At 38.1% G+C, this 26,336-nt stretch overlaps 1 protein-coding gene across 1 annotated transcript in view; it reads left to right on the top strand.

Annotated features, from left to right (window-relative positions):
* The first annotated feature begins 23,867 nt into the window (after positions 1 to 23,867).
* The window catches only part of LOC113538936 (latent-transforming growth factor beta-binding protein 2), a 116,633-nt gene continuing 114,164 nt past the window's right edge, over positions 23,868 to 26,336 (top strand). The window contains exon 1 of the mRNA XM_026934411.3: positions 23,868 to 24,784. Coding sequence (XP_026790212.3) covers positions 24,369 to 24,784 — 416 coding nt within the window. The 5' untranslated portion in view covers positions 23,868 to 24,368. The remainder of the gene's footprint in view (positions 24,785 to 26,336) is intronic.

Here is a 26,336-nt window from a genome sequence, read left to right as displayed (position 1 = left end):
CAAGTACAAGAACATAACCCGGAACCTACTCAAACACAAGTGAATGGCAATGTGAGGCTCTCGAAGAACAGTTTATATGGTGTAGAACCAGAAAATAATGAGGACGTGAGATGGCAGAGGTCATGCTAGAACTCCATTGAGTGTGACCTCTTCTGGCAGGGAGGGGAAAAGTCTCAAGTCCTCATTACAGTTGCTTTAAAGACTTTTCTTCATGTTTAGTAGCAGTTCCACAAAACATATCATCACCCATTTGATTTGGTAAACCAGTGTAATAGCTGACACCAAGAAACTGGCATTACAGAGATAGAGCTCTGTGTCTTTGAGTCTCAGGTTCAGGCTACTGGCAGACATATGAGAATAGTATGTTATCATCTCACCCTTTTTCCTAAATGTGCATCACAGGATATCATGCACACACTCACACCTAAGGGCAATTTGCAGCCGCCAATCCATCTACCAGCACATTTTTAGGAAGTGTGAAGAAAACCAAGGTCCTATGGAAAATAAATGTGTAAATGGGGAGAACCTATGTAACTCTGTAAAGATGGCTACCCAAGCTGAGGATCAATCCCTGGACCATGAAGCTGTGAGACAAGCTGTGAAACATTACCACCATGCCACCCATTCTCAAATAAATTCTTCCTAAGAGATACAGGCCTACACATTTTGTACATTTTAGAGTGGTACCACTGAAACTAAATAATGTTTTAATAGATGTTATCCTTGAAATCGCTGAACATTGACATGACCACCGAGCTGTCAGATTTTCTTTTTATGAACTGCAAGAAAAGGAAAAACACAAGATTTTACTTTCAGCACTATGGGAAAATACGTAATTAAATGCAAGTAAAATGTAAGGGGAATTAAGTCATTAAATGTACAAAACAGCCAGCAACCACATACATTACAAGAGTGCTGGAAAAAGAAGTACTAGTCATGTTATCAAAAAGGACAGGCTTCAATTTAATCCCTATAATGTGTAATCCAGCATTTAACCTCAATCTGTGTGTGGATGAACACTGGCACCAGGCTTTCTGTGGAAGAGAGACTATCGAAGAGACTGTGTCCTTGTTTCAGGGTATTATTGAATTTTATTCACTGAATTTGAAATATTCCATATATATATATATATATATATATATATATATATATATATATATATATATATATATATATATATATGTGTGTGTGTGTGTGTGTGTGTGTGTGTGTGTGTGAAAGTGTGTATGTGTGAATGTGTGTGTTTATACAATTCGCTTTAAAGAGTTGTGTTTTGTATTCCCCGTCCCGCAATGTTACAGACCTGAAAATGAACATTTATCAGTTGTTGTAGTCAAGCTCATAAAGCCACTACATAATAAATTAATTATGTCTAGCATTTGGCATGTAAGATTTAATATGCTTGTTAGTCCTCAAAGCCCCATATTTATTGTATTGCTTTATTACAGGCAGCTGCTATGCTATGACTATTCAGCCATCTCCTAAATGTTTAGAGAATTACACTTTTAGATCACATGCAATTCCAGTTCTTTAGGCAATTAATGTAATTATAGGCTGCTTGAATTTGACAGAACAGTGATAGGAGAATTAAGAGTAATACCCAGTGGCATTCTTCAGTGAGATTTGCCTGATCCCTCACAAAAGATTCTAGCAAGGTTAGTCACAACAAATTGAGCACACACTGAAAATTCCTGTGTTTCATTAGTGCACTTGTTTGATGTTGATGATGAATGCTGTTTTCTAACTAGAAATGCTTCACTGGAGATAAATGGCCATGCTAAATGAATTGCATTAGTCTCAGACTTTCATCACGAATTTACCACAGTTGCACAGCTCTGCTTCACAGCAAACATAATGATGTTTGTGCAAAATAACATTTTGCTTTGAAAAAAAGAATTTGCTAATTTATTGGCACACAGTTATATTTTGTGTTTTGTACCTATGAGAACATTATGACATATCCCTACAACTGTTTTTTATCAATACAGATGACTTCAAAGCAGCTCTACAGACATCAGCATGGGCAGCTAGTAGAGATTAGCTAGCAGGACTAAGCCTCCCCCATCTTTTAAAGAGAAATTAATGTATAGATTTATATAAGGTTTCTTTTTCGGCATCAGATTTTTTGCTGTTAACAAATGCCTTAAAGTGCCTCATTTTGGTCTTTTGTGGAGCCAAGCACCATCAATGGTCATAATAATAATGCATAGAATGGTAGATTCATGCAGCCTATGATATACCCTCATGATATAATCTGTTGCTCAATCCTAATAGTGTGATTGTCAAGCTATTGATAAATATTAGATTTTAGCCCTTGCATCTAATATCACAATCACCCATCACTAGATATCAGTACCTTAACCAACAGTAAAGCTCAGGAGAAAGAAACCCTGCGATGGAAATCTATGTTCTTCTGAGTGGCATTGTGAATCATGAGTTATAAGAGTTACAAGACACAATGATAACTGAATTTACCCAAATGAACCAGTTCGAAAGTTTACATACCCTTGATTCTTAATACCGTGTGTTGTTACCTGGATGATCAACGACTGTTTTTATGTTTTGTGATAGTTGATCATGAGTCCCTTGTTTGTCCTGAGCAGTTAAACTGCCCACTGTTCTTCAGAAAAATCCTCCAGGTCCTGCACATTCTTCACTTTTCCACCATCTTCTGTATATTTGACCCCTTTCCAATGGTGGCTATATGATGTTGAGATCCATCTTTTCACACTGAGGACAATTGTGGGACTCGAACACAACTATTACAAAAGGTGCAAACATTTACTGATGCTCAAGAAGGCAACACACTAAATAAAGTACTAAATAAAAAGCAAAATGCAATTTTTATGATCTCTCATTAATATTTTTTTAATTATTAATCATCTGGTTTAAGAGATACTCTGTGTAAAACTGGGTATCATATTTCAGCATACTTCTGAACAATATCTCATAATTGTTGCATGTATAATGAGTGTGTAACACAATGTCCTTATCTATATCTTTATCTGTTAAGCGCAGATCGCATTCAGATGCCAACAGTGCTTTAAGCGGCATTTGTTGATCTTCTTCTTCTTTTGGCTGCTCCCATTATGGGTCAGCACAGCGGATCATTGGTCCGTGTATTTGATTTGGCACAGTTTTTATGCTGGATGCCCTTCCTGACGCAACCCTCCACGATTTTATCCAGGCTTCGGACTGGCACTGAGAGCGCACTGTTGCACACAGCCCCAGTGGCTAGGGTTGGCTCCCTGGCCAGGAATCGAACTCGGGCCAAAGCGGTAGTGCTTTAAGTGGCATTTAATTATTAAAAAAAAACCTAGAATCCTCCCCATGAGAAACCTCATGAGTACACTGTAAAAAAATACAACTCAGCAATAGTTTGCCAAATGTAAAAATATCTGTTGTTATATTTGTGGCAAAAATTTGGTCTGACATGTTTTCCTTCATTTTTGTGAAACTGGGGTGAATTCTTGATTATTTCTGCAATTAAACATGACATCTTGAGTTCTGTGAGAAAGATTAGTCTGTTGTCAGGATAGAGTTGTTGGGTGCATGTTTTTTTGCCTCGTGGTTTGCATGAGAGCAAATACACCCATAACCTTCAGAATCCACCAGCCTTGGCCAGTTGATTAATTTTCTCAGTTAACTATATAATTGTGTAACTAATTGTATAAAATTGTATTATTCATTCTTGAAAAGAAACATAAAAATTTAAGAGAGTTCCTCTGTTAGTTAGACCCAGCTAGTGCAAGCTAGCTAGATAGCTAAGAACAGCCACCAAATCTTAGTTTTCAACAAACTTCAGCGACAACACCAAGACATTCCTCAAACTTGAATGCTGGTAAGTGATATGTCTTTTTAAAAGTACATAGCTAATATAATTTTTTGGTCATTAGATCAGCCAGCTAATTCTTGTCTTTTCAGTTTAAGAGTAACAAGATCTAACCTAGACTAATTAACCACCAATGTGGTAGCGTACTAGTTTAGCTAGTTAGCTACCATTCTTTCTTAGCTAAAGTTTTATTAGTAGAAGCTGATTACCATACGATCTCATATGGAATTACACATTTTTTTTGAAGTCAACATACTAAACCGATAGTCTTTTGAGGCAGTTTTTTACATGTTAATGTTCTGCCATATTTCTGTCATCCACTTTAGGTTCCTCAAGCAATGCAGCATGTATATGTGTGTATATATATATATATATATATATATATATATATATATATATATATATATATATATATTGTCAAACTGTGTAAAAGTTTTGGGTTTAATTACAACATATGTTAACAAATTGATATTTTTAGGAACCTTTGCAGAATTTTTTAAAAAATCTTTTAAACAAATTGTTATTGAGTTGTATTTGGTCTTGTTTCTCTATGTAAACAATATTCTAAATTTTGTCATATGACTATCATTGGGTAAAGAAATAGTTATGTTTCTAAGTTTAGAAATAAAAAACACATTTTTTTTTTTTTGCTAAAAACATTGGTTTTTTTGTTCAGAATGGGACATTTTGCTCTAAGCATTAAAATGTCTTAAATATCTGATTACAATAGATCTTTTGACTTTGCAAAATATAATTAAATTTATTAACTGAGCAAGCAGTTTAAAGCTCAATTTTAGCTATCTGTTAGCTATCTGCCAATACGATTCTGAGGTACTTTTGGCTGAACAAGTTGTTATTAGCTGTTATTAGTTGTTATTATATTGGAACATGTGGAGCTAGGGCTGCTCAGTTCCCGGTCAGTCTAGACACTGTGTTAGATACCTTGGATTATTCTAGTTGCCTTCTGTAAGTCTGCCAAAGTATATGAATTGTGCAGTCTTTCCATGCAATTTGATTTCTTTCATCTCCACTCTGCTTTCCAGGTAGCTCACTTGAGAGAGTAGATGTCATCATGGTGCATTTTTTTCCTGTTCCTTCACAGAGCTGTAACAATATTCAGAGTGATAGAAAAAATAGTACCTATGTGTTTAGTCTAGATCATTTCTAAATGATCTAATCATGGAATGAAGTATAAAAAATGATGTGATTATTGTCCAACTATTACTACAATAAAACGCAGTTAATATTAGACAAGATGAATAAATCCCAGATGAAGAAATGTAGAATTTCCTGCACTGTGATATACAGTATGTGACTAGTTGGAGTTTCCTTTTCAGTTACTGAATGCAAATGTGTTTTAAAGCTTAACACACTTTATTTTTCTGTGACTTCTCTGCTGTAAAAATCTGTACTTGGTATACAATAGGTATATTGTTACAATTACTTTCTTACAGTAAATTGGAATTTATGAGGAGAAAATTGGCTTAATGAGGAGGAATAAAACTAATCACAGTGTCCTGGGGTTAGACCATCACTGCTAGCCTATTCGACCCTGTAGGGAAGCTCATTCTGTAATATTCACTTAATTGACAATACAGAAAGACACATGACACTGAGAGCACAGTTAATTGAGCATGTGACCTTTAACTGGAAATAATGAACCACAGGCAGGATCAGCTAACCAGGACAATCTGTGCCAAATATTGCCGATGCCTGAGAGTGTGGGTGATTTACTGTATAACCTGTATAAATTAAAGTTCGTTGCTCTGTGCTCTTCACATGGTAATGAATGTTTCCAGATGCACTATGGCGGTTAAATGGGACCCATTATCTTAGTATCTGCATGAGGTTGTAAGAAAATCTGGCAGTCTATCTGTGTGGTATTTGTAATAGCATTTCTAACAACATGCTCTTCTTTCTAATAATATATCCATATTTTAGTTTGTTTCATTTCTCATTTCTATAATTAATTTGAGAGTACAGTAGATGGACCGCCCAGCATCCTCGCAATATGTTGTTACAATGTATTATTATTATTATTATTTTTTTTTTTTACAGTTCCTTACCTTCATTGTCAACAATTTAACATACTTAATGGGTATATCATATTACACTATGTACCTTATGTATGAAATATAACAATCTTCATATCCAGGATGTTTCTGTATCACTACTAATGCACTAAAGTAACACTTTAATTTAACACTTTAGATAAGGTTTGGTAATATTTCTAAGCAAGTAATATGTTGTTTACTTTAAGATTTTAAGATTAATATATTACCAAACATTAGTTAATATAGTAATTTTAAAACCGCCATCTGAAAGGTTGAGAAACTCCAGTCATAGGCTCTCACTGCCTTGCAAAGATTTAAATTTTCCTTTGCTCCCAGTTACACCTCATCTGATCCAGTCCATAAATGGTTCTTCAGCTCATTGTCAAGATTTTGATGAGTGTTGCGAGCAGAGAAAACTTGAAACTGTGCCGGTTAAGACAGCTTTTGATGTCCACTTATTAATCAACATTAAATATGCAAACATTTATTATAAAGCTTTGAAACCAATACCTAAATATTAATACATTATATAAATTGTATTTTAAACCTCATGCAATAATTTCTGAATAACTCATTAGATCATTAACTAATCACTCACTCACTTTCAGAAACTGCTTATCCTGGTCAGGGTTGCGGTGGATCCAGCGCCTATCCCGGGAACACTGGGCATGAGGCAGGAGCACAGCCCAGATGGGACACCAATCCATTACAGGGCACCCTGCACATGCTGTTGGGAGGTGAGTTAAAACTGGAGAACCGGGAGGAAACCCATGCGGACATGAGAGAACATGCTCAGAAGCTCAGGATTAAAGTGGGGACCCTGGAGCTGTGAGGCAGCAGCAGCACTAACAACTGTGCAACTGCACTACTCATGAACTAATTATTCATCTTGAACTAGTAAACCACATATTATGACTGAATATAATGACTGCATAATGTACAAGATTACAATGTTAGTGTTAAATCACGATTTTATTTAATTAAAAAAACACTTACGGTAAGAAAACAATTTCCTTACTGTATATCATGGTTTCCAGACTTTACCTTTATTGATTATTTCTTTTTATTAGCACATCTTTCTCATTTAGGCTTTAATGCCTAGGTTAACATTTCTTCTGAAATATGTTGAAAGAATATGAAGGAATAGGATGTTCAGGAAGCCTATGCCTTTGGAATAGGATGTTTAACAAGCACATATGGGTGTCATGGTCGGGTGTCCACATACTTTTGGCCATACAGTGTATTTAGATTTTTTTTGTTCATACAGTGTACCAAATGGTACACTACATAAAAGTAACCTTAGTTTAGTTATGAAGTAACTGTCTGTCTGTGCCAGTTGAGTTCAGTTTGGCAGTGAATATCTGACACACACTAAGGGACACTGACAGAAAGGGAAATATTGTCTCTGGACTTGAATTTTGTTCCTCTACACAATCAACTTTATATTTATTGGAATTTCATCTAGTTTTATAGCACAGCCATTTATCTATGACCAAAATGATTTGTTTCATTATTAAAACATGACTAGACAAGTCTAGTTTATCCAACCCACATATGCAGTCTGTGGGGAACACTGTCTCTCCAAAACTGAAATCTTTCAACCTTTCTGTCCTTAAATGGCACTAGACACTAAGGAGGGAAAAATAAGGTTGATATTTGCTTTCAGCCTGGGTAAACCACAGCACAGGTTTATTTTTTAACTAGAATATTAGCTTAAATAAATAGGAGAGGACAAATCACCTACACCTCAGGACAGCGTTTCTAGCCAGCTAGCTGTAAATGTTTATCCCAAAACAAAGCTAGCTCATTTTAGAGAAATTCATAGTTTTGGATGACATCCATCTGTATTTCTAGCTATCTACAATTAAGCGATTCATGTGGGAACAGTGGTTCCCTTTGTGGTGAGCACTTATTGCTGTGTTCAGTATAATTGAAATTAAAAGTATATAAAGTATTAGTCTACTAATACTGGGGAAGCGGGGCTCGTTCAAAGATAAAAAGGCATCAATAAGGTTTCATTTTTGGCATCCACTTCAGCTTATTTGCCTTTAACAAATGTTTTAAGGTAGATTATTTTGGTATTTTGTGGAATCAAGAACAACAGGAACAAATGTTCGAAAGAAAAATACAATGAATGCTATGAGGAAGCAGGCTGGGACTGATTTCTTTCTAGCTCAGACTGTAGATTCAGATTACACAGCCTATCATGAGAGTCATGTGAAATTCTCTATAGATTTGATCTTCATTTGGGCTGATAATTTTCAGCCCACTTTGCTGATACTTCTCTAATACATCATCAGCAGTGATTGAGAAAGATCATGTGAAATACAGTTGTGTAATGAAGGTGAACAAAATGGTTTATTTATTTAAAACCCCCCCCAGTAAAAATTCCCTTGGATGAGCAACTAAAAGTTGCTAGTCTAAGCAGATTGTCCAAACAAAGTACAAATGACAGATGTCAAACCTGTACATTTAATGGTTATAAATATTTATTTATTTATTAATTTATTTATTTATTACAATTTTTCTGTTTTCATGAATCCAGTAGAGCATGACAGACAAGGAACCCTGAAGTTATAAATCACAAATGCAGCTGCCTATCTGCCTTTAAGTGTGAGTATGTGTTACAGTTTACCTCATATCTTTCTTATCATGCTATTGATTAGACCTCATGATATAATGCATTGCTCAACCCTTTTTTTTTGTTTTGCTTTTGAGCTATTGATAGATATTAGATTTTAGCCCTCCCAACTAATATCATGCCTGTTTTTCACTGGCTATAATAATGTCAATAATGTTAATAATGTCAGTCAGGGATATCGACTGTTCTTAGCTAAATTAAACAATGTTCGGGGAAAACACATACATAATGGAGGCAGCAATTTTGTCATCATTGAGGAAAGACTCTCATTTACAGTAATTGAATTCCCATGAGCCCCTCGATTCTGTCTGTTGCTTACCAATTTGGATACTTTGCCTGATGGAGGTCTCCTGGTTATTGAGAGTTTTAAAATCAATGGAGTGTAATAACAGAAAAAAATATAACTTGATGATTGATTACTTTTATTGAATGAATAAATTTTAGGTTATCTGATTTGCAATTACTGTAAGGACAGGCCACAAGTTCATCACAACACAACTTTTCTAAGCTATAATATTTTTTTTTATTATTATTTAAATTATTTTTTGTCTGTAAGGCAGTACCACAGCAGAACTGTTTTTGTTCAAGAATGACCCTAAACAGTTATGGGCCCACATAAATATACAGGTCTGCCTTGTTCTCTTTGAGATGATTAAGTCTGACACATCATTGAGCTGAAAATATGTGGAATTTTATATCCCTCTGCTAAACAACAAGAGTAATTATGTAGCAACAAGGGATGAATTGAAATGTAAATGTAAATGATTCCATGCCGAGACGAGAAATGAGCTTGAAAAGAGTTCAAGATTCTGCTCTTATGACTTCTTCCAGTTGTTTGTAAGGGTCAGAAATTAAATTAGGTGAGGAAAAATCAGCTCTCTTAGGCACTGACGATCATTTAGTGAAAGACTCCTTTGATAATTACACAGGCTTTAGAATTTTAGCAAACAGGATATTTTGCACACTCATTTTCACTGTTTACTCCTAATGCAAGATTCACTCTGAGCCCTGATTATGATTAATATGAATTTGGTCTCTCTGGCATATATACTGACTTTCCATCAGCCTCTCGAAACTTAGTCACAGTTCTGTGTCATATGCACCTCTGTTAACAAGGTTCAAATTGCAAATATCTAGTTCTATCCTCTCGGGCAGTAAAGTGTCTAATGTGGAAAATGTTGGACCTTGATTTTCCATGCTGTGTTGGTGGAGCCACTCTGGAGCAGAGCTGAATGCCGGGCATGGCCACAGTTCATCTGTTTGAGGAGGCGGAGTGCGGAAGCATGGGTAGTAAATGGAAGCAGAAGCTCAGATAGGCCGAGGACGAACAGCTGGGGGAAACGCAAAGATAGAAGGACTGCCACGAGAGTCCCACAGAGGGAATAAGAGCCTGCCATGAACAATAGGTTGTTTCTTTCACATTGCCATAAACTGTATTATACAATGCTGTCAATTTTAGGGAGTTATATGCTGTGTGTGCTGATCATGACCTCAATCTACACAAACTGGTTCGAGTAGCCTTAAGTATTATAATTTGCATTATACATTCAGTAGGGGTGTAACACAAAGGCATGTTTTAAGTGCGCCAAATATACGCTTCCGTATTTGGAACGTTTTTTTTTTTGGTCTGTGAATTCCTGATGGTTCCTCAATCTCAGCTACATCATTCGAGTTCATGATCGGTCTCAACTAGATATGTGCGGGGAACTGTTTTTAATCCCACACAGGCAGTTCTTATTTTGGTTTGCACCTGACTGTGATATTTTCTAATGAATTTAGCAGGTTCTATTTCCCAAAATACTGCATAAACAAATGAGTAATTTAAAAAAAGATTATGCTGACCAGGCAGTTACTAAGGGTGAATGAATGAATGCTGTACATTCATAGTAATAAATGTGGTGTTTGTTTGCCCTGTTGGTTTAATATCTGACTGCTCACTCACACCCGCATGAAAATAAAAACCTGCTGCTCACATGACTTTTTCTGTTGTGTCCCATAGGATCCCAGGCCTGATTCACACCTCTAGCCTCAACAAGATGCCCCTTTCTGACAAGCTTTCTAAAAAAATGAAATAATGCACCTCCTATTCTTATCTGTCTTTGTGTCTATATAGAACACATAATCTGTTCAGTCTCAATAATGTATTTATATCCGATCACGTCCCCTTCATCCAGCATAAGTTAATACCTCAGATACACACTAGAATCTTCGCAGATACCCAATACATGCCCTGATTTCCATGCTCCAACTTTAATGTGAATTAAGAAGCATGCTTTTCATAGTCTCATTATTCACCCTGCACCAATTTGAGTAAACACTGTTTAAAACTAAAGCAATGAATTGCAAAGCCTCTCATGTTAGCAATATGAGTGCTTACTGGAAACTCATGGCAGCCTTCCCCTTATTGGCAGTCTGCATTCTTTGCCCTTTGAGGCTGGCCAAGTAGCGAGGTCTGACATCATGCAGTGCATTTTCCACAAAGACTACTTCCTAATCATAGTGGCTGGGAAGTCAGTGCATGGACAAACTTTGGGTGGCGACTTAGGAAATAGCGATAAAGTTACATGAATGAGGTTTCTGTCTAGAAGCCAGATGCAAACACAAGGCAGTGGGTTACTGAGCAGTACTGACTTGGTAAACGTACAACTGTGTTGCAGTGATTAAGAATTCTGTGTTAGAAGCTATAAACTTGATTAAAGTGGTTTTCTACCGGATAGCAAAAGGCTTAAATGAGGAAAATGTATGGAAAAAGAGAAAGACGAGGAGAGCAAGGAGCACAATTAAATCCTAGGCACCTTATCATTGTGACTTATGCTAATGTGAGGCAGCTGTGCAGATCACGCTCCAAGTCGTTAGATGCTTTCTACTGATTGTTAATGTGAAAGAGAAATTTGGCACACCGTCATACACTGCCTATTTATATACAGTGCATTAAAACTAGCTGTTTGTGTGTTTGTTAAATATTCGAGGTCAATATTTGTATATTAAATTTCAGGAATGACAGAGAAGGAGTCATGGAGCGGCAGGGAGCGCTGTTGATGCCGAGGCCTGAGAATTCCAGAGCAGTTCCTTCTCAGCAGGTTTCCCCTGGAGGACTCCAAACTCAGCAAACAGGGCACTTTCATTCCCTTGTGATCTACTTTCGCCCTGTTCAATAACAAACACCTCTTTTCCGTCCTCCAAACAGACGTGCCAACAACAGCAAACTTAAGCAGGAGAACCATGTGATACAATAATACAGCAATATTCAATATTCATCTCAAGAATGTACTATTTATAAAGGAGAAGGACCATAAGAGACACATAAAAGCTATCAGGCTTCGACTAAACAATCTCTAACTGTGTGGAGCAGCTCAGAGCAGCAAGTCCAAGGAGAAAAAAGTTAATATAATAAACACACACAGAGATAGAAACCTCCAATGTCTAAACTGTGGACTTCCATCTCCACACAATTCACTGTGTATATGTACACGAGTCTGAGCTTGTCCTACATCATTAATGTCCTAAAACAAGACAAATAAAGGTCAGTGGAATCAGTGCTTGGGTTTGATCAGAAAAGCTCTTTTGTCTAGATGTGCATCCATGCCAAATATGTTAAACTGGACATGTGTAAGCTGAAAAGCACACGTGCATGAAACACTTGTATTCTGTCTACAGCCAAAACAGATAAAAAGCAGAAAAGCAAACATTTATCATTGTCAAAAGACAAGACCCACCATGATGCAATTTTCACATTCAAGCTGAAAGATCTAAACATTGCCATTACATAACGCGGATGAAGCTATCATATCATAATGGTGAATCATGGAAAGACTTTTAGTGCCAGAGAATAAACATCAGATACCATGAGTCCCTAAAGGCTGTGGAATGTTTCACTTATTTGACCTCTGTCAGTTTGTAGAAAAGCTCATTTTGCTGGTTAATAGTCAACATTTCCTAATAGTTCTCTTCTCACTAGGCAGCCATGTCTTTTCTTTTAATAATTAGGGCCTTGTTAAATAAATTTAGCTTATGCCTCTGCTGAAAACTCTGCTGAAACCCCTGCTGAAAACAAGCTAGGTCAAACAGAATTTTGAGTCTGACACTGCTGTGGTAGACCATGTTTGCCAGCTGGTAAGTTATTTTCCAGCTTCCTTATTGCTTGTCTAAACTGAAATAAATGTTTCAGATTTTCTAGAAACTGTTTCCTTTCTACCAACACTTACCAGCTGGCAAACATGGTCTACCTAAAAAACTAAAAATCTGCCTGGGCCTCATTAACATTTTTGTGTCCCCTTGATGGGCCATAATCCAGGCTATTCATTTTTTAAAACATATTATCATATTATTATTATTATTTTATCAATCAACACCAATAATTTAAGCTCTGAAAATATAATAGGATGTTTCTAGGAAAAAGCCAGGCTAACAGAAACTATTCAACAGTATGTACTATTAGGCCTAGATGATACATTTATTAAACTGACTAAATGTTTAATAAGTACAGTATATGTCTTCCAAATATCAATAATATATCATATTAAATAGGAGATTTATGAATACCTCACATTAGATTATCTCTTCTAAGAACATGTCCTTAGTCACCCACCTCCCTTGTTTTGCACTCCATCAACTTTTTTCCATATTAACATATTTTTGGTCTTTGTACTGGGTGATACATTTCAGGATTTGGAGTCAGTCACTAAATCACACTAAAGGCCAACACCGGACACGTTCCTGAATCTTTTTTTAGTCACAGGTCTGACTTGCCTCATATGCAGCAGATTTTAACCAGAGTTTCATTCCTGTGAGATGCAAGCCATGATGGTTGTACAGTTTTGTGGGCACTCGCTATGCTATGGGTCTGCTGTGGATTGTAGATAGTGTGAAAATGTTGAGTACTACTACAGGCCATTTCAATATTAGTTTTTTAAACTACACGCACGCCGAAAGAAGTGAGGCAGCGTGCCATGTTTGTCCTGCAGGCCTCGAGTTTCACACCTGTGAGCTACCAGTTTGACCAGCTACACTGTGTTTTGGCAGCTGGTAGCTCATCAGACCAAACTGGATTTTTTCAGCAGGGGCTAAATAAGATTTTGATACGTTTCAGAAGCCAAAGTGTGTATATCCTTTAACAAAATCAAATCAATCATGGGAAAGGAAGCCATGTGTAGAAAGTAGTGGATGATAATCCGAATTATACCATACTGAAGACATTTTTCATCACGTTTGTAATGATTGATGAATAGAAATGTTAAATCCATTCGCTAACCACAAACAAATCACATCCTCAAATGAATAAAGCAATCATTCAGCTGGACTCTAATGCAGTCCATGAGCACTGCCAATGCTGAATGATAAGTACGACTAAGGAAAGTGTAGCTTTATTGGACAATACTTTTCATTCAGACATCTTGCATGCATATATATATATATATATATACAGTCAGGTCCGGATGTATTTGGACAATGACGGAGTTTTTGTGATTTTGCCTTTATGCACCACAACAATGGATTTGAAACAAAACAATCAAGACGTGATCGAAGTGTAGACTTTCAGCTTTATTTTAAGAGGTTCCACAAAAATATGGCATTTACCATTTAGGAATTACAGCCATTTTAAGCAAAGTACCTCCATTTTCAGGGGCTCAAAGGTATTTGGACAAAGTGACATAATTGTAAATATAACCATAATTTTAATACTTGGACGAAAATCCTTTGCAGTCAATGACTGCCTGAAGTCTGGAGCCCATGTTCTCAAAACTCAAATTCTGAGTTTCCTCCCTGGAGATGCTTTGCCAGGCCTTCACTGCAGCCACCTTCAGTTGCTGCTTGTTTGTGGGACTTTCTGCCTTCAGTCTTGTCTTCAGTAAGTGAAAAGCATGCTCTATTGGGTTGAGATCAGACGACTGACTTGGCCATTGAAGAATATTCCATTTCTTTGCCTTCAAAAAGTCTTGCTTTGCTTTCACAGTATGTTTAGGGTCGTTATCCACCTGCACTGTGAAGCAGCGTCCTATCGGTTTTGTAGCATTTAGCTGAATATAAGGAGAGAGTATAGCCCTATACACCTCAGAATTCATCTCGCTACTTCTGTCAGCAGTCACATCATCAATAAACACCAGTGAGCCCGTTCCATTGGCAGCCATACATGCCCATGCCATAACACTGCCTCCACCATGTTTGACACATGATGTGGTATACTTTGGATCATGAGCTGTTCCTTTCTTTCACCATACTTTTCTCTTCCCATCATTCTGGTAAAAGTTAATCTTGGTTTCATCAGTCCAAAGAATCTTATTCCAGCTTTTTTAGATGTTTTCTGCCAAAGTCTAATCTGGCTTTCCTGTTCTTGAATGTTACCAGTGGTTTGCACCTTGTTGTAATCCCTCTGTATTTACATTCATGAAGACGTCTCTTGATTGTAGATTTTGACAATAATTCGCCTACCTTCTCCAGAGTATTCTTGACTTCTGTTGATGTTGTGAAGGGGTTTTTCTTCACCAAGGAAAGGATTCTGCGATCATCCACTTTAGTTGTCTTCTGTGGTCTTCCAGGCCTTTCGATGTTGTTGAGCTCACCAGTGCTTTCTTTCTTTTTAAGAATGTACCCAACTGTTGATTTGGCCACACCTAAGGGTTTTGCTATCTCTCTTATAGATTTATGTTGTTTTTTCAGCCTAATGATGGCCTCCTTCACTTGCATTTAGATCTCCTTGGACTTCATATTGGTAGCTCCAGTCGAACAGCTGCCAAAGGCCAACTCAATACCTAATATCAACTCCAGACCTTTTATCTGCTTCATTTGTCTTAAAGTAACGAAGGAATGGACTGCACCTGGTCAGTTAACTTCTTGTCAGTCAATTGTCCAAATACCTTTGAGCCCCTGAAAATGGAAGCACTTTGCTTAAAATGGCTGTAATTCCTAAATGGTAAATGCCATATTTTTGTGGAACCTCTTAAAATAAAGCTGAAAGTCTACACTTCGATCACATCTTGATTGTTTTAATTCAAATCCATTGTGGTGGTGTATAAAGGCAAAATCACAAAAACTCCGTCATTGTCCAAATACTTATGGACCTGACTGTATATATATATATATATATAAATATATATATTTCTTTTTACATTTTGCTTCTTAATATCTACAGACACATAAATCACACACAAGTCCCATGTTAGCAATCCTTGCAGTACATCATGCTAAAGTGGTGATGAAGACTGTGAGAATGTGAAAGTGTAATTGACTACATCTTAGTGAAAGGTTTCTGGGCTCCTCTACTGACAGCACTAACTTATAATGAGCCAACTCTCACAGGGTTAGTGCTAGTTTAGTCTCTGAAGTCTACAGTCTAGATCAGTTCAGTGCATGTCTGCTTTATATACAGCTGCCCTTTAATGCGCAATGAGTACAGTGGGAATCTTTCCTAATATCCTCCAGCAGCCATATCCAGAGAGAGAGAAAATATTAATAGAATACAAAGAAAACATCCTCTGCTACCCAAGAGTGATTTTGAGTGATGGCTCTGAAGTCCCATTTCCTCTTAGATAATATGTTTTATATTCCTTCCTCTTCGGTCCCAGGTTTTAACTGCTGCCCCAGCCGGAACAATATCCGTATTATGCATGCTGTTGGGCACAGGAAAGGAAAAGCATCTAAGGACATGGATTTAAAAAAAGGCAAAAGGTAAGAGACTTTATACTTTTTGGTCAACTGATTCGACTCCAGCAGGAAAAACTCAAAGGGTTTGATTCAATAGAACACTTAAGATTCTGTGGCCATTGCTTTAGTCTGTACCGCTGATACTTCATCTCAATGAAGGGCCTACATTCACAGTGCAATGATCCTGTTTGGGTTTCTAATGGGTACACATGAAGTTTGACCTCCCAGTCCACTCTCTTGTGGGGGCTGGGCATTCAATCATTGTACCTCTGACGAAATGAATGCAAATGAGTCCCTCCTGGGAAATTTAGCCTTGGCTGGGCCATCCATTGATATTTGTAACCCAATTAAATCTGACTACAAAGTGACTGAAAAAGAGAATGTAGTGACTGAAGGCTGAACAATGCTGTCCATTTGCATGAATGTTGTTTAAATCGTTGGAAGGAAATCAGAAGCAGGTCCTGATTTCACACACACACACACACACACACACACACAAAATGAGCTGAGAAAAAAAATTCATAGTATCCATGGCAATGAATCCACATGTTGCCTACTTTACAAAATATGGTAATATATGTAAAATATCAATTTACATATATAAGAAAAAATGCAAATGTTGTTCAAGGGCTTTATTCAAGAACCCCGAGTCTTTGGGTGAGGGAGGGAGATGTGGGGGGGTTATAGGAAAATAAGTAATGATGGTGTGGTGTGATGCAGGCCAACACATAGCATAGTTACTGTTACCACCCTGAAGTTGATTATTTTCTAATAACAGCATGTGAAGTGTTTTATTCCTCTTATATCATAGCAGTTTGCCAACAATTACACATCAGACTTTTAATCAGTTTTAGTTACATTTAATGTGTGGAACATCCAAGAGACAAGTTAATTCCTGTTTGTTAAAAAAACAACAACAACAACAACAACAAAAGCTTCTAATGAAATCGGAAAGCACAAAGCTCTCTGTCCTGAAGACTCTCCCGTGGCAGAAAAAATACTGACACTGGACTCCTTCCATAAATGTCAAATAAAAACCCTTACAGAAGGATTCATATCAATGACTATGCTTTTTTCTTTGCTTAATTAACAAGCAAGTTTGTTAATCTGGATATTATTAGAATTATATAGTGCGCTCACCACACAAGTCCCTGTGAATTAGCGGATACTGTAGAAATGATAACATATTAGAATGAGGGCATTAATATAAGCCTGTGATTTCACTATAGTTAGAACTGCTGTTATAAGATAATTGCTGCTACTCAACACGTTCAATCAGAATCGAGCATTCAACTTTTTTTTTTTTTTTTTTACATACTACACATTTATGGAAATAAAAGTAATAAAATAACTTAATGACAACACTTTACCTGATTTATTCAGAATGTAAAAAGCATAAACTAACCAGCTATATTATACAACAGGTTTGGCCTGATCTCTAATAAAAAGAGATGGCTTCTTAGGAGGGTTCTTAGGAGTCAGATTCCAAAAAATAATCTGTCTTTAAATGACACCAAAATTAAATGACCAAAATGAAAGTGGGGTACTGACCTCAGGAAGCAAAGGGGAAGACCCATGTTGACACATACATCAAAGGGGATGCTGTGGAGAAGGTCAGCTGCTTTACATTCCTGCATGTCACCATCACTGATGAGCTCAAGTGGAAACCAGAAGGCTCACCAGACAGCTATCTTTTTTTACTGACTGCTAGCTGTAACCTACATGTCGCCTTAACCTACAGTTAGACTTATTGATTGCAGTAAGAGGTGGGATGGTGGTACAGCAGGTATGTTGGTGTCTCACAGCTATAGAGTTTGGGGTTTGATCTTAAGCTCCAGTTAATGTCTCACATCCTCTCCTAGTGTCTATGTTCCCCCACCTCCCAAAAACCTGTGGACAGGAAGTGTGTGTATATGTGTGAGCGCATGCATGGTGCCCTACAATCAACTCCCCATGGGATAGACTCAGATTTGACCTCATAAAGGATAAAGTGTATAAATATAAATGAACAATTCCAGTAATATACTGATATCCTTATGACTAGCAATGAACTAATATTCTATAAAAATGTAATTGTTAGTTTGTTTGGTATCAAAATAACTCTTCTGAATTATGGCTCCTCTCAAGGTTTCTACTTCCTCAGCTTCTGCATAGATTTTCCATTCAATCATGTATGTAAAACAATCTCTATTGTAATAAATTATATAAATATAAAAACTCTAGTTCAAGGAAGGAAGAGAAACCATGAACATCAGTTTCAACAAGTGGACTTTGTCCATCCTTACAGGATGTAGGGCATTGTGGGACTGCAGCTGTTCAGCATAAGACCACAAGAACATTGCAGAGGGTGGAACTGATGGCTCAGAACATCATTTTTATATTTTATACACACAATGCCTCACTAAGCAATCTGTCTCATAAAGGAAACCCTCTGTTATAGGGTTGACATAGAAACAAAGCCAGAGGATGATTTTTTTATTTAATTACAGTGGTGGAAATCACAACCCACTCACCTAAGTTTGTATATTTATTATTGAGTTCTTAGAGTTATTAGCTTGTTTGAGGAGTCACTTGAACTGAATAAGTTCAATAGCTCAAAATCAGTTCAGCAAAATATTATTGTACACATTTGCATAATAATCATTTAAGAAATTGCTATTTAGGGGATTCAAGGAATTTATGTTAAAGTTTCAGACATATCTGGCTCCAAAACTTTGAGAACCTCTACTCTAAGGGACAAAGTGGAGCTTATACTGTAAGTGTGTATAGAGTGTCTTAGAGCTTATACTCTAAGAGTGTATTCATACACATTCTCCATTCTTCTTTAAGTAAGTACCATAAGATTAAGAGTTTTCCTAATCTACACTTTATACTGTATACAATGCCATCAACTTTCAGCAGTCATTTAGTTCATTATTTTAAAAATGTACTTGTACTGGTGTTGCATTTTGGTCTGATACTGTGTTCATTTAATCATAAAAAATGCTCCGATACCAACATCTGATATCACACAATACTCACAGTTAATGATGGCAATCAAAGCAAAATAAAGAGTGTACACTGTAAACTGTGCTCTGTAAAAAATAAGTTTATAAGCTCTGTTAAAAATAAGTGCAATGTGTCGTAAAGTGCAGGGCACACAAAGGTATTCGCAAGTATGGAGGAATAAATTGAGTGTGTAGGGAAACTTTAACCGGTAGAAGAGAGCAGTTCACTTCTGTGAGCACTGAGCACTGAGACATATGCACAACCCACGGTCTACACGCTGCTCATGAGTTGAGGTGCTAGTCAAATTCACAGCATCTTTTGCTCATTTTAAGGACCATGCTTGCTGATACTGCTCTGCACACCCAGTTCGACCGCCGTCAAGATCTCTGTTAAAGATACTGTTTAAATGCCATAATATCTTCTACAGAGGGACAATAGAGAGTGTCCTGACCAGCTGTTTATTATGAGAACTACACAATTTCTGACCACAAGGCCTAACAGCAGATTGTGAGAAAAGCTGAAAAGCTCATCGGAGTCTCTCTACCCACCTTCAACACCTCGAACAGCCACTGCAATTGCAAAGCCACCAGCATTGCAGACGAACCCTCTCACTCCTCTCACGGACTTTTCACTCTCCTGCCATCCAGCAGAAGGTACCAGCGCATCCGTGCCACCACCACCAGACTCCGCAACAGTTTCCTCCCTGAGGCAGCAGATTACTCAACTCCTTGCAGCCTCCCAACACTCACCTGGGCTAGTCAAATCCCTATCCCAGGATGCCATAATACCACTGCACACCTGCACTTTACAGTGCTGCATTAGACACTTTCAATTTATGAGACTCTTACTGTTGCTACATTGCTGCTAATATTGTTGCTACATTTATTGCTGCTACACTACGCTACACTACTCAGTAGTTTACAACCCAGTGTTGCAATAGCTTTCCCACATAACACTATTCTGTTGTCACTGCATGTGTATCTATTGTCCTGTCTATTCACTGTTCTGTGTATATTGTTCTGTGTACTTATTGTCTCGCACTTGTCTCATAACTGTTGTGTATTTGCACTTTATTTAGTCTTGTATACAGTACTACTATAATGTTATGTGTTGCACCATGGTCCTGGAGAAAGGACATTTCATTCCGATGTATGCTAGCTACGTATATAGAGGAATGACAGTAAAAACCCACATGACTTGACTTGATCTTTCACATAAAACTCAGCAAGAGGAGTTCATTGCCAGCAGCACACAGCAGCACCCAACATAAACAGAATTAAATAAAATGTGCTATGACACCCCTGATTGCTTAATACTAAGTAAGTTACTTACAGTATTTCATTATCACTATCAGTATTGATATCAACAAGTACCAAAATACATGTAATCTCTCTGAAAAAATAGTAATGGTGAATCCGTAGTACTATATTTAGCTGTACTTATGTCGGATTCTGTCTAATGATTATTGCTGTACAGTCTGTGGGAAATGAACATGCAAGTAAAGAATTTCATTCTATGCTGCACACAAGTCTTGGCTTGAAAAAAGCTATCTTGGGAGTTATGTTTCATCCTCTCTTAGTCTTCCTGTTGTTTATCCACTTAAATGCTTTTGATATTGTTGTCTGTGTGAATGTGCAGGAGTGGCCTTGTTGTCAGGCGAGAGTTTTCTAAGGGCTCTTTGTGCATAGTGTGTAGTGGCAGCCAAAACGAATCTCGAGATACTCATTTTGTGTTGTTGCAGATGCTGCAATTTGTGTGAAACTGGACCAGATTAAAGCTTTGCTGCTGTAAATTATCATACTGCTGCTAGAAAATATCTTCCACAGAAGTCTGCTGGTAGACAGAAGTACAGACATGTCCCTCAGCCCAATGAACAAACAACAATAAGCCATAACATACACACTGCTGGAAATAATGTGGCTGCAAAGACATCAGAGAACACTGTTAGGAACATACACTAATCTACCGTCAACACACTTCCCAGTCTTCACCACTTTTGGCAGTGTGTTATGGTATGGCTCTAATTACCCCCTCACAATACAGATGAGTCGTATGATGACTGTGTCTAACCTTGCCTAATTCTGTTTCCCATGAGAGGGGAGGTCCGTTAATCAGTGTGAACATGTCTTATTTCTCTGTGTGTGTGTGTGTGTGTGTGTGCATGTGTGTGTGTGTGTGTGGTATGGGAAGCACAGAGGAGATCAAGTACGAGTGTATGCAGAAGAGCAAGGGAAATGTCAGCCTGGTATGGTATGTATGGCAAGTCCATCACATGGTATTAGCTTGATAGGCTTGTGCACTATAATGAGGTTAAATCTTTACAGTGAATAAGCAGAGATTCATTTTTAACCTTTCTTTTTTGTGAACGACAAGTTGTCTATTTAACCAAGGCATGTGACTTACTTGTGTTGGGAGTAGGGGGTGGTGGTTTGGGGAGGGGGTGATTAAGCTAGATATGCAGTAGCTGAACAATTCTGTGCTTTTAATAAAGCAAGTTTGATGAGCCATTTGGTGCAATGTAGTGATTTTATAATTACCTATAGCATCTCCTGTAAACTTTTTACCTCTGCATGGGTTGCTTCTTGAACACCAGAATGTAACATAGGTCTACTCTCTGAAGACTCAGAGATTTACATTTGTCAGACATCTCATTTGAAAGAAAACACAGTTGAGGAGGGTGCATTGGCCTTAGTCACTCACTTCATTTCCAGAGATTCTGCACTTCTGAACTGAAGACATGCCGACTCTATGAACATACCTTTTTTCATTCTGTCTCCATTAGTGGTTTGGAACTGATGAACTGCCTGCAGTTCTGCTGGTTACTGTAATAAATACTCTTCTTAGCCCATGTGGATCTGAACTGAGTCCCGTCAAACATCTGATCAGCCTCCACTTTCCCTGAAGGTACAAAGATCTATTTCACTTCTAGTGATTATTAGCGGCTGGGACAATCTGCAGTTCAATGCAAAGGCATTTCTGTTGTGTGTTTGGAGAGAGTTTAATGGAATTGGACCCGATTTTCTGAACAGTGCTGGAGAACCATGGGATGAGAAGTACAAATGTCTCCTTGCGGCTAGAGAACGATGAGGTTGCCAATTCTCTTTGGATCGTTTAAACTCTTGAGGGAAAGTGGGAAAGGTTTTTCTTCCAGTCAGCGGAAGAAAACTGATGATATGGTAAAGAGGGATGAGGAAAGATGGATGTGATCTATTATATATTGCATGTTTTCCCAGAACTATATTATGCTAAGCAAGAATGTGTTGTAATTTCTAAATCACATGCAACATTAACGAGCGACTGATTTATTGTGTTTTGCCTTCAGTGTCTCAGGACAGTTGTTTCAGTGAGCAAATTGCTGCAGTAGGTGTGCATATGTTAACTAGGGGTTTTATGGGTTTGTAATAAATAGCTTCCACTTGCAACATCTTGCTTGCTCATGTCTCATACCCAAACATTTGCAGCACCAAGCCCAAGTTTTTGGGACCAATATGTACAGTATAGTATGAGTAGCATTTGCAGAATATCTCATTTGTTCATTGGTGCAAAATTAATGACCATGTATAATGACATCACTGTAATAGCTTTATCATCTTAATAGCTCTATCATTCTTTATAGGGAAGTTGATTTGTTCAAAACCTACAACGCTTCAACGATGATTTAAATAATGGACTGCTTAATGATTTGATCTGAGATTGCAGTTGAGATGGCAATTGGGGTGACAAGGCCTATTGCAAGGGTAGCAGCTGCAAATCTGTGCCACTCCCGTGACCATGCCCTGATGCACTGATTATATCTCCTATGTGTGCAACATTTTAAGATGATCCAAGATGGTTAGTGAACCCTAAAATGTATGTTTGTTTAGTCAGTTATAGCTGATTGCAAACTATTGCATTCCCCATGATTTGTGGGGATTTTCTGGCATAAAAATGCCAAATGTGCCTCTAGTTTAATCTCCAAATAAAGAAAACAAATTCCAAGAGAGGCGGGGTGTTGGAGCAGCAGGTAGCGCTGATGCCTTGCAACTCTCCAGGGGACCTGGTTTGATTGTAAGAATGTGTTATTGTCTGTGTGGAGTTTTGAATGTTCTCCCTGCGGCCATGTGGGTTTCCTTTGTTTTCTCCCACCTAGATGGATTGGCGACTCTAAATTATGTGTAAATGAATATGTGAACATGATGTTTTGCCATGTACTGGCATCTATTTAGGGTGTACTTCTGGGATAGGCTCCAGATTCACACGATCCTGAAAAATGTGTGGGAAAAAAAAACGTTAATGAAGATGAATGATTGAATGAATGGATGAAATTCCAAGAGGATAAAAAAAAGAAATACAGGTATAATCATGTCTAAGGAACCCTTAAAGCACCCTTTAGTCCTGGAGTGTAGGAATCTTTGGATGATCTTAATGAAATGAGGGTTCTTTCAGAAACCATTCATTTTAAAAACAATTTCAAGGGTTCCACCTCTGAGAGAACTCAAAGAATCCCTAAAAATCTTCCAGTTAATTTAACACTATACAGTATGCTTATAAAGTATTATAAGGGTCAATTCCACACTCAGAACTAATAGCACTCCAATAGGTTTTTCCCTTTTTTTATGTATTTGCTTCTAAGGGTGTGCAAACTTTTGCACTCAACTATGCACGTCAAGGCATCATGATTATAAATGCACGCATTGTGCGTGCAGTCTTAGTTTACATGGATGGCAGAGTTGAGCACGCAGAGGAGGAGTTGCTCCAGCCTCCTAAACCCTCCCGATGACTCGGAGCTGAGAAGGAGCAGGAGAGGGAGCAGAGCGCCATTCAAACTCCACACCACTCCACACCACACCAGCGGCGCCTCCGCCACGCACATCAGCACCATGAGGCGTGAACGGGCGCGTGCACAGAGACATCCCGCTTCACTGAGCGCTCATCAGCGTCACATGCGCGCGTAGTGGATGACAAGCACGCCGCGTTCAGCACGTTTTTTTTTTTCCTGAGTTATTATTATTATGTAAAAACTTTGTTCAAGACTTTACGTGTGAAATATGGCGCGCGGTATTTAGATTGCGGTGAAATACGTTTCTGAAGTGGTGCGAAGTTTTTTTTTTTTAGTGGATGCGCGTGCTTTCCCTTCAGTTCAACCACTGAACTTCAAACTCTGGACAGCGACTGCGCTTGATTTTTTTTTGGAGTTTTTAGATTCTCTTGTATATTAAATTGAAGTTAAAACATGGAGCGCGTGTGGATTTTGCTCGCGATGTCGATCGGCATCTCGCTCGCGCACATGTGTAACGGCTGGAGAGCTCGCGCAGGTGGCCGCGAGCGGAGAGACGCAGCCGCCGCCTCCGTGCACGCCGTTTTCGAGCAGCTGCGAGCGAGGAGCTTGAACGCAGCTCCGTTAGGTCCGGGTCCCATCAGGTCCCACGCACTCGACTCGGAGGAAAGTCCGCGGTCAGACTCCGACACCGGGCCGGCGGCTCATGCTCCGATACAGGAGGCAGACACCGGAGAAGCCCGGGAGAAAACCGCCAGAATCCCGAGACAAACTGGCAGGAGCGTCGCCTCTCACAGAGCGCGGAGCATCAGCAAAGCCAACACACCTGAGCGCGCGGACAGCAAACCTGCTCATCCAAAGCGCCTGGTCGGGTAAGATTCAGTCCCAGAACGCTTTCATACAGACAGCAGGGTTCTCTAGGTTCTCTAGAACAATGAAAGTTCCACTACACTCTTAGACCCTACAAAAGAGGGTTTACCTTTCAGACATTCTTGCATGCAGAACCCCTTTAGAAAGCTGGACCAATTGCCCATCCAAAGAACCCTTGAGAAACACTTTATTCAAAGAGTATTGGAACCTTTGGGGGATCATATTGAAAATAAGGAACAGCTTTTGGGAAAAGGGTCCATGCAGAACCCCTTTAGAAAGCCAGACCCATCATCCTTCCAAAGAACCCTTGAAGAACACTTTATTCAAAGAGTATTGGAACTTTTGGGTGATCATATTGAAAATAAGGAACAGTGTTTGGGAAAAAATTCCATGCAGAACCTCTTTTGAAGGCCAGACCTATTTCCCATCCAAAGACCCTTGTAGAACCATTTATTCCAAGAGTATAGGAACCTTTAGATGATCTTATTGAAATTAGGCTTAATTTATGTTTCCTGGAGGTACTTTCAAGGGTTCCACCTCTGGAACAACCTCTAAAAAATCTTCTAGTTAAGATTTCAACACTACATGTTTATAAAGTATTAGGTTTCATCTAGCAACCTAATTGTTTTTTCTGTTTGTTTTGTGTCCCTTTTTTTTTTTAAGACAACACTTAAAGGTTCTATAATGAACCCTACAATAGAGGATTTGCCTTTCAAAAATGCTTCCAACTAATACTCCTTTAGAAAGGTAAAAAACATTTCCCATCCAATTGACACTTGAGGAGACCTTTATTCCATGAGTGCAGGAACCTTACGAGGAGCTTACTGAAATTTTAGAACCAATTCATGTTTCAAGGTTCCTGGAGGTATGTTCAAGGATTCCACCACAAAATCTTCCAGTTCAATTGAACACTAATAGCTTTTTTGTTTTAAAGGGTTCTCTAGGGGAACACTTAAAGGTTCTATGTAGAATACAACAGAGGATTTCTCTTTCAGAAATGGTTCTAAGTAGAACCCCTTAAGAAAGCTAGAAGCATTGACCATCCGAAGAACCCTTGAAGAACCATTTTTGTAAGATTGAATACTCTAAGAGTTAATTTAACGCTGTTGGCGTTCATTCAAATGCTGTAGGTTCAAATTCAATGGTGTAAGAGTGACAATTCACAATTCAGCACTTAGTTTAGTGTTCGTTTATACACTTAAGCATTAGTTCATTTCTCTAGGCGTTACCTCAGTCATGTGGGCTTTTGCTGTTTAGATATATAAGTACTTTCATCTATAAATGGCTGTAAACTCTGAGAATGAATGTCATGAACGAGATTAGCTATAGCTACATAAATACTTCAACACTTATCAATGTTGAAAAATGCTATAAATCCCTCTCACAGCAAATCCTTAATGTCCGATTCAACAGCAAATTGTTATTGTCACCTTATTACAGTGCTCACAGTGTACAACTTGACTTATATAAACACTGTAAGCGTTAATTCAACACTAGGGATTATGCTGTGCACAGACGAGGAACGACAAGAATGTGATTCTCACCACAGCAGTA

The sequence above is a fragment of the Pangasianodon hypophthalmus genome, chromosome 10 (assembly GCF_027358585.1).
Source record: "Pangasianodon hypophthalmus isolate fPanHyp1 chromosome 10, fPanHyp1.pri, whole genome shotgun sequence".
Lineage (NCBI taxonomy): Eukaryota > Metazoa > Chordata > Actinopteri > Siluriformes > Pangasiidae > Pangasianodon > Pangasianodon hypophthalmus.
Note: the sequence above shows the minus strand (reverse complement) of the source record. Positions and strands in the feature narration are given on the sequence as shown.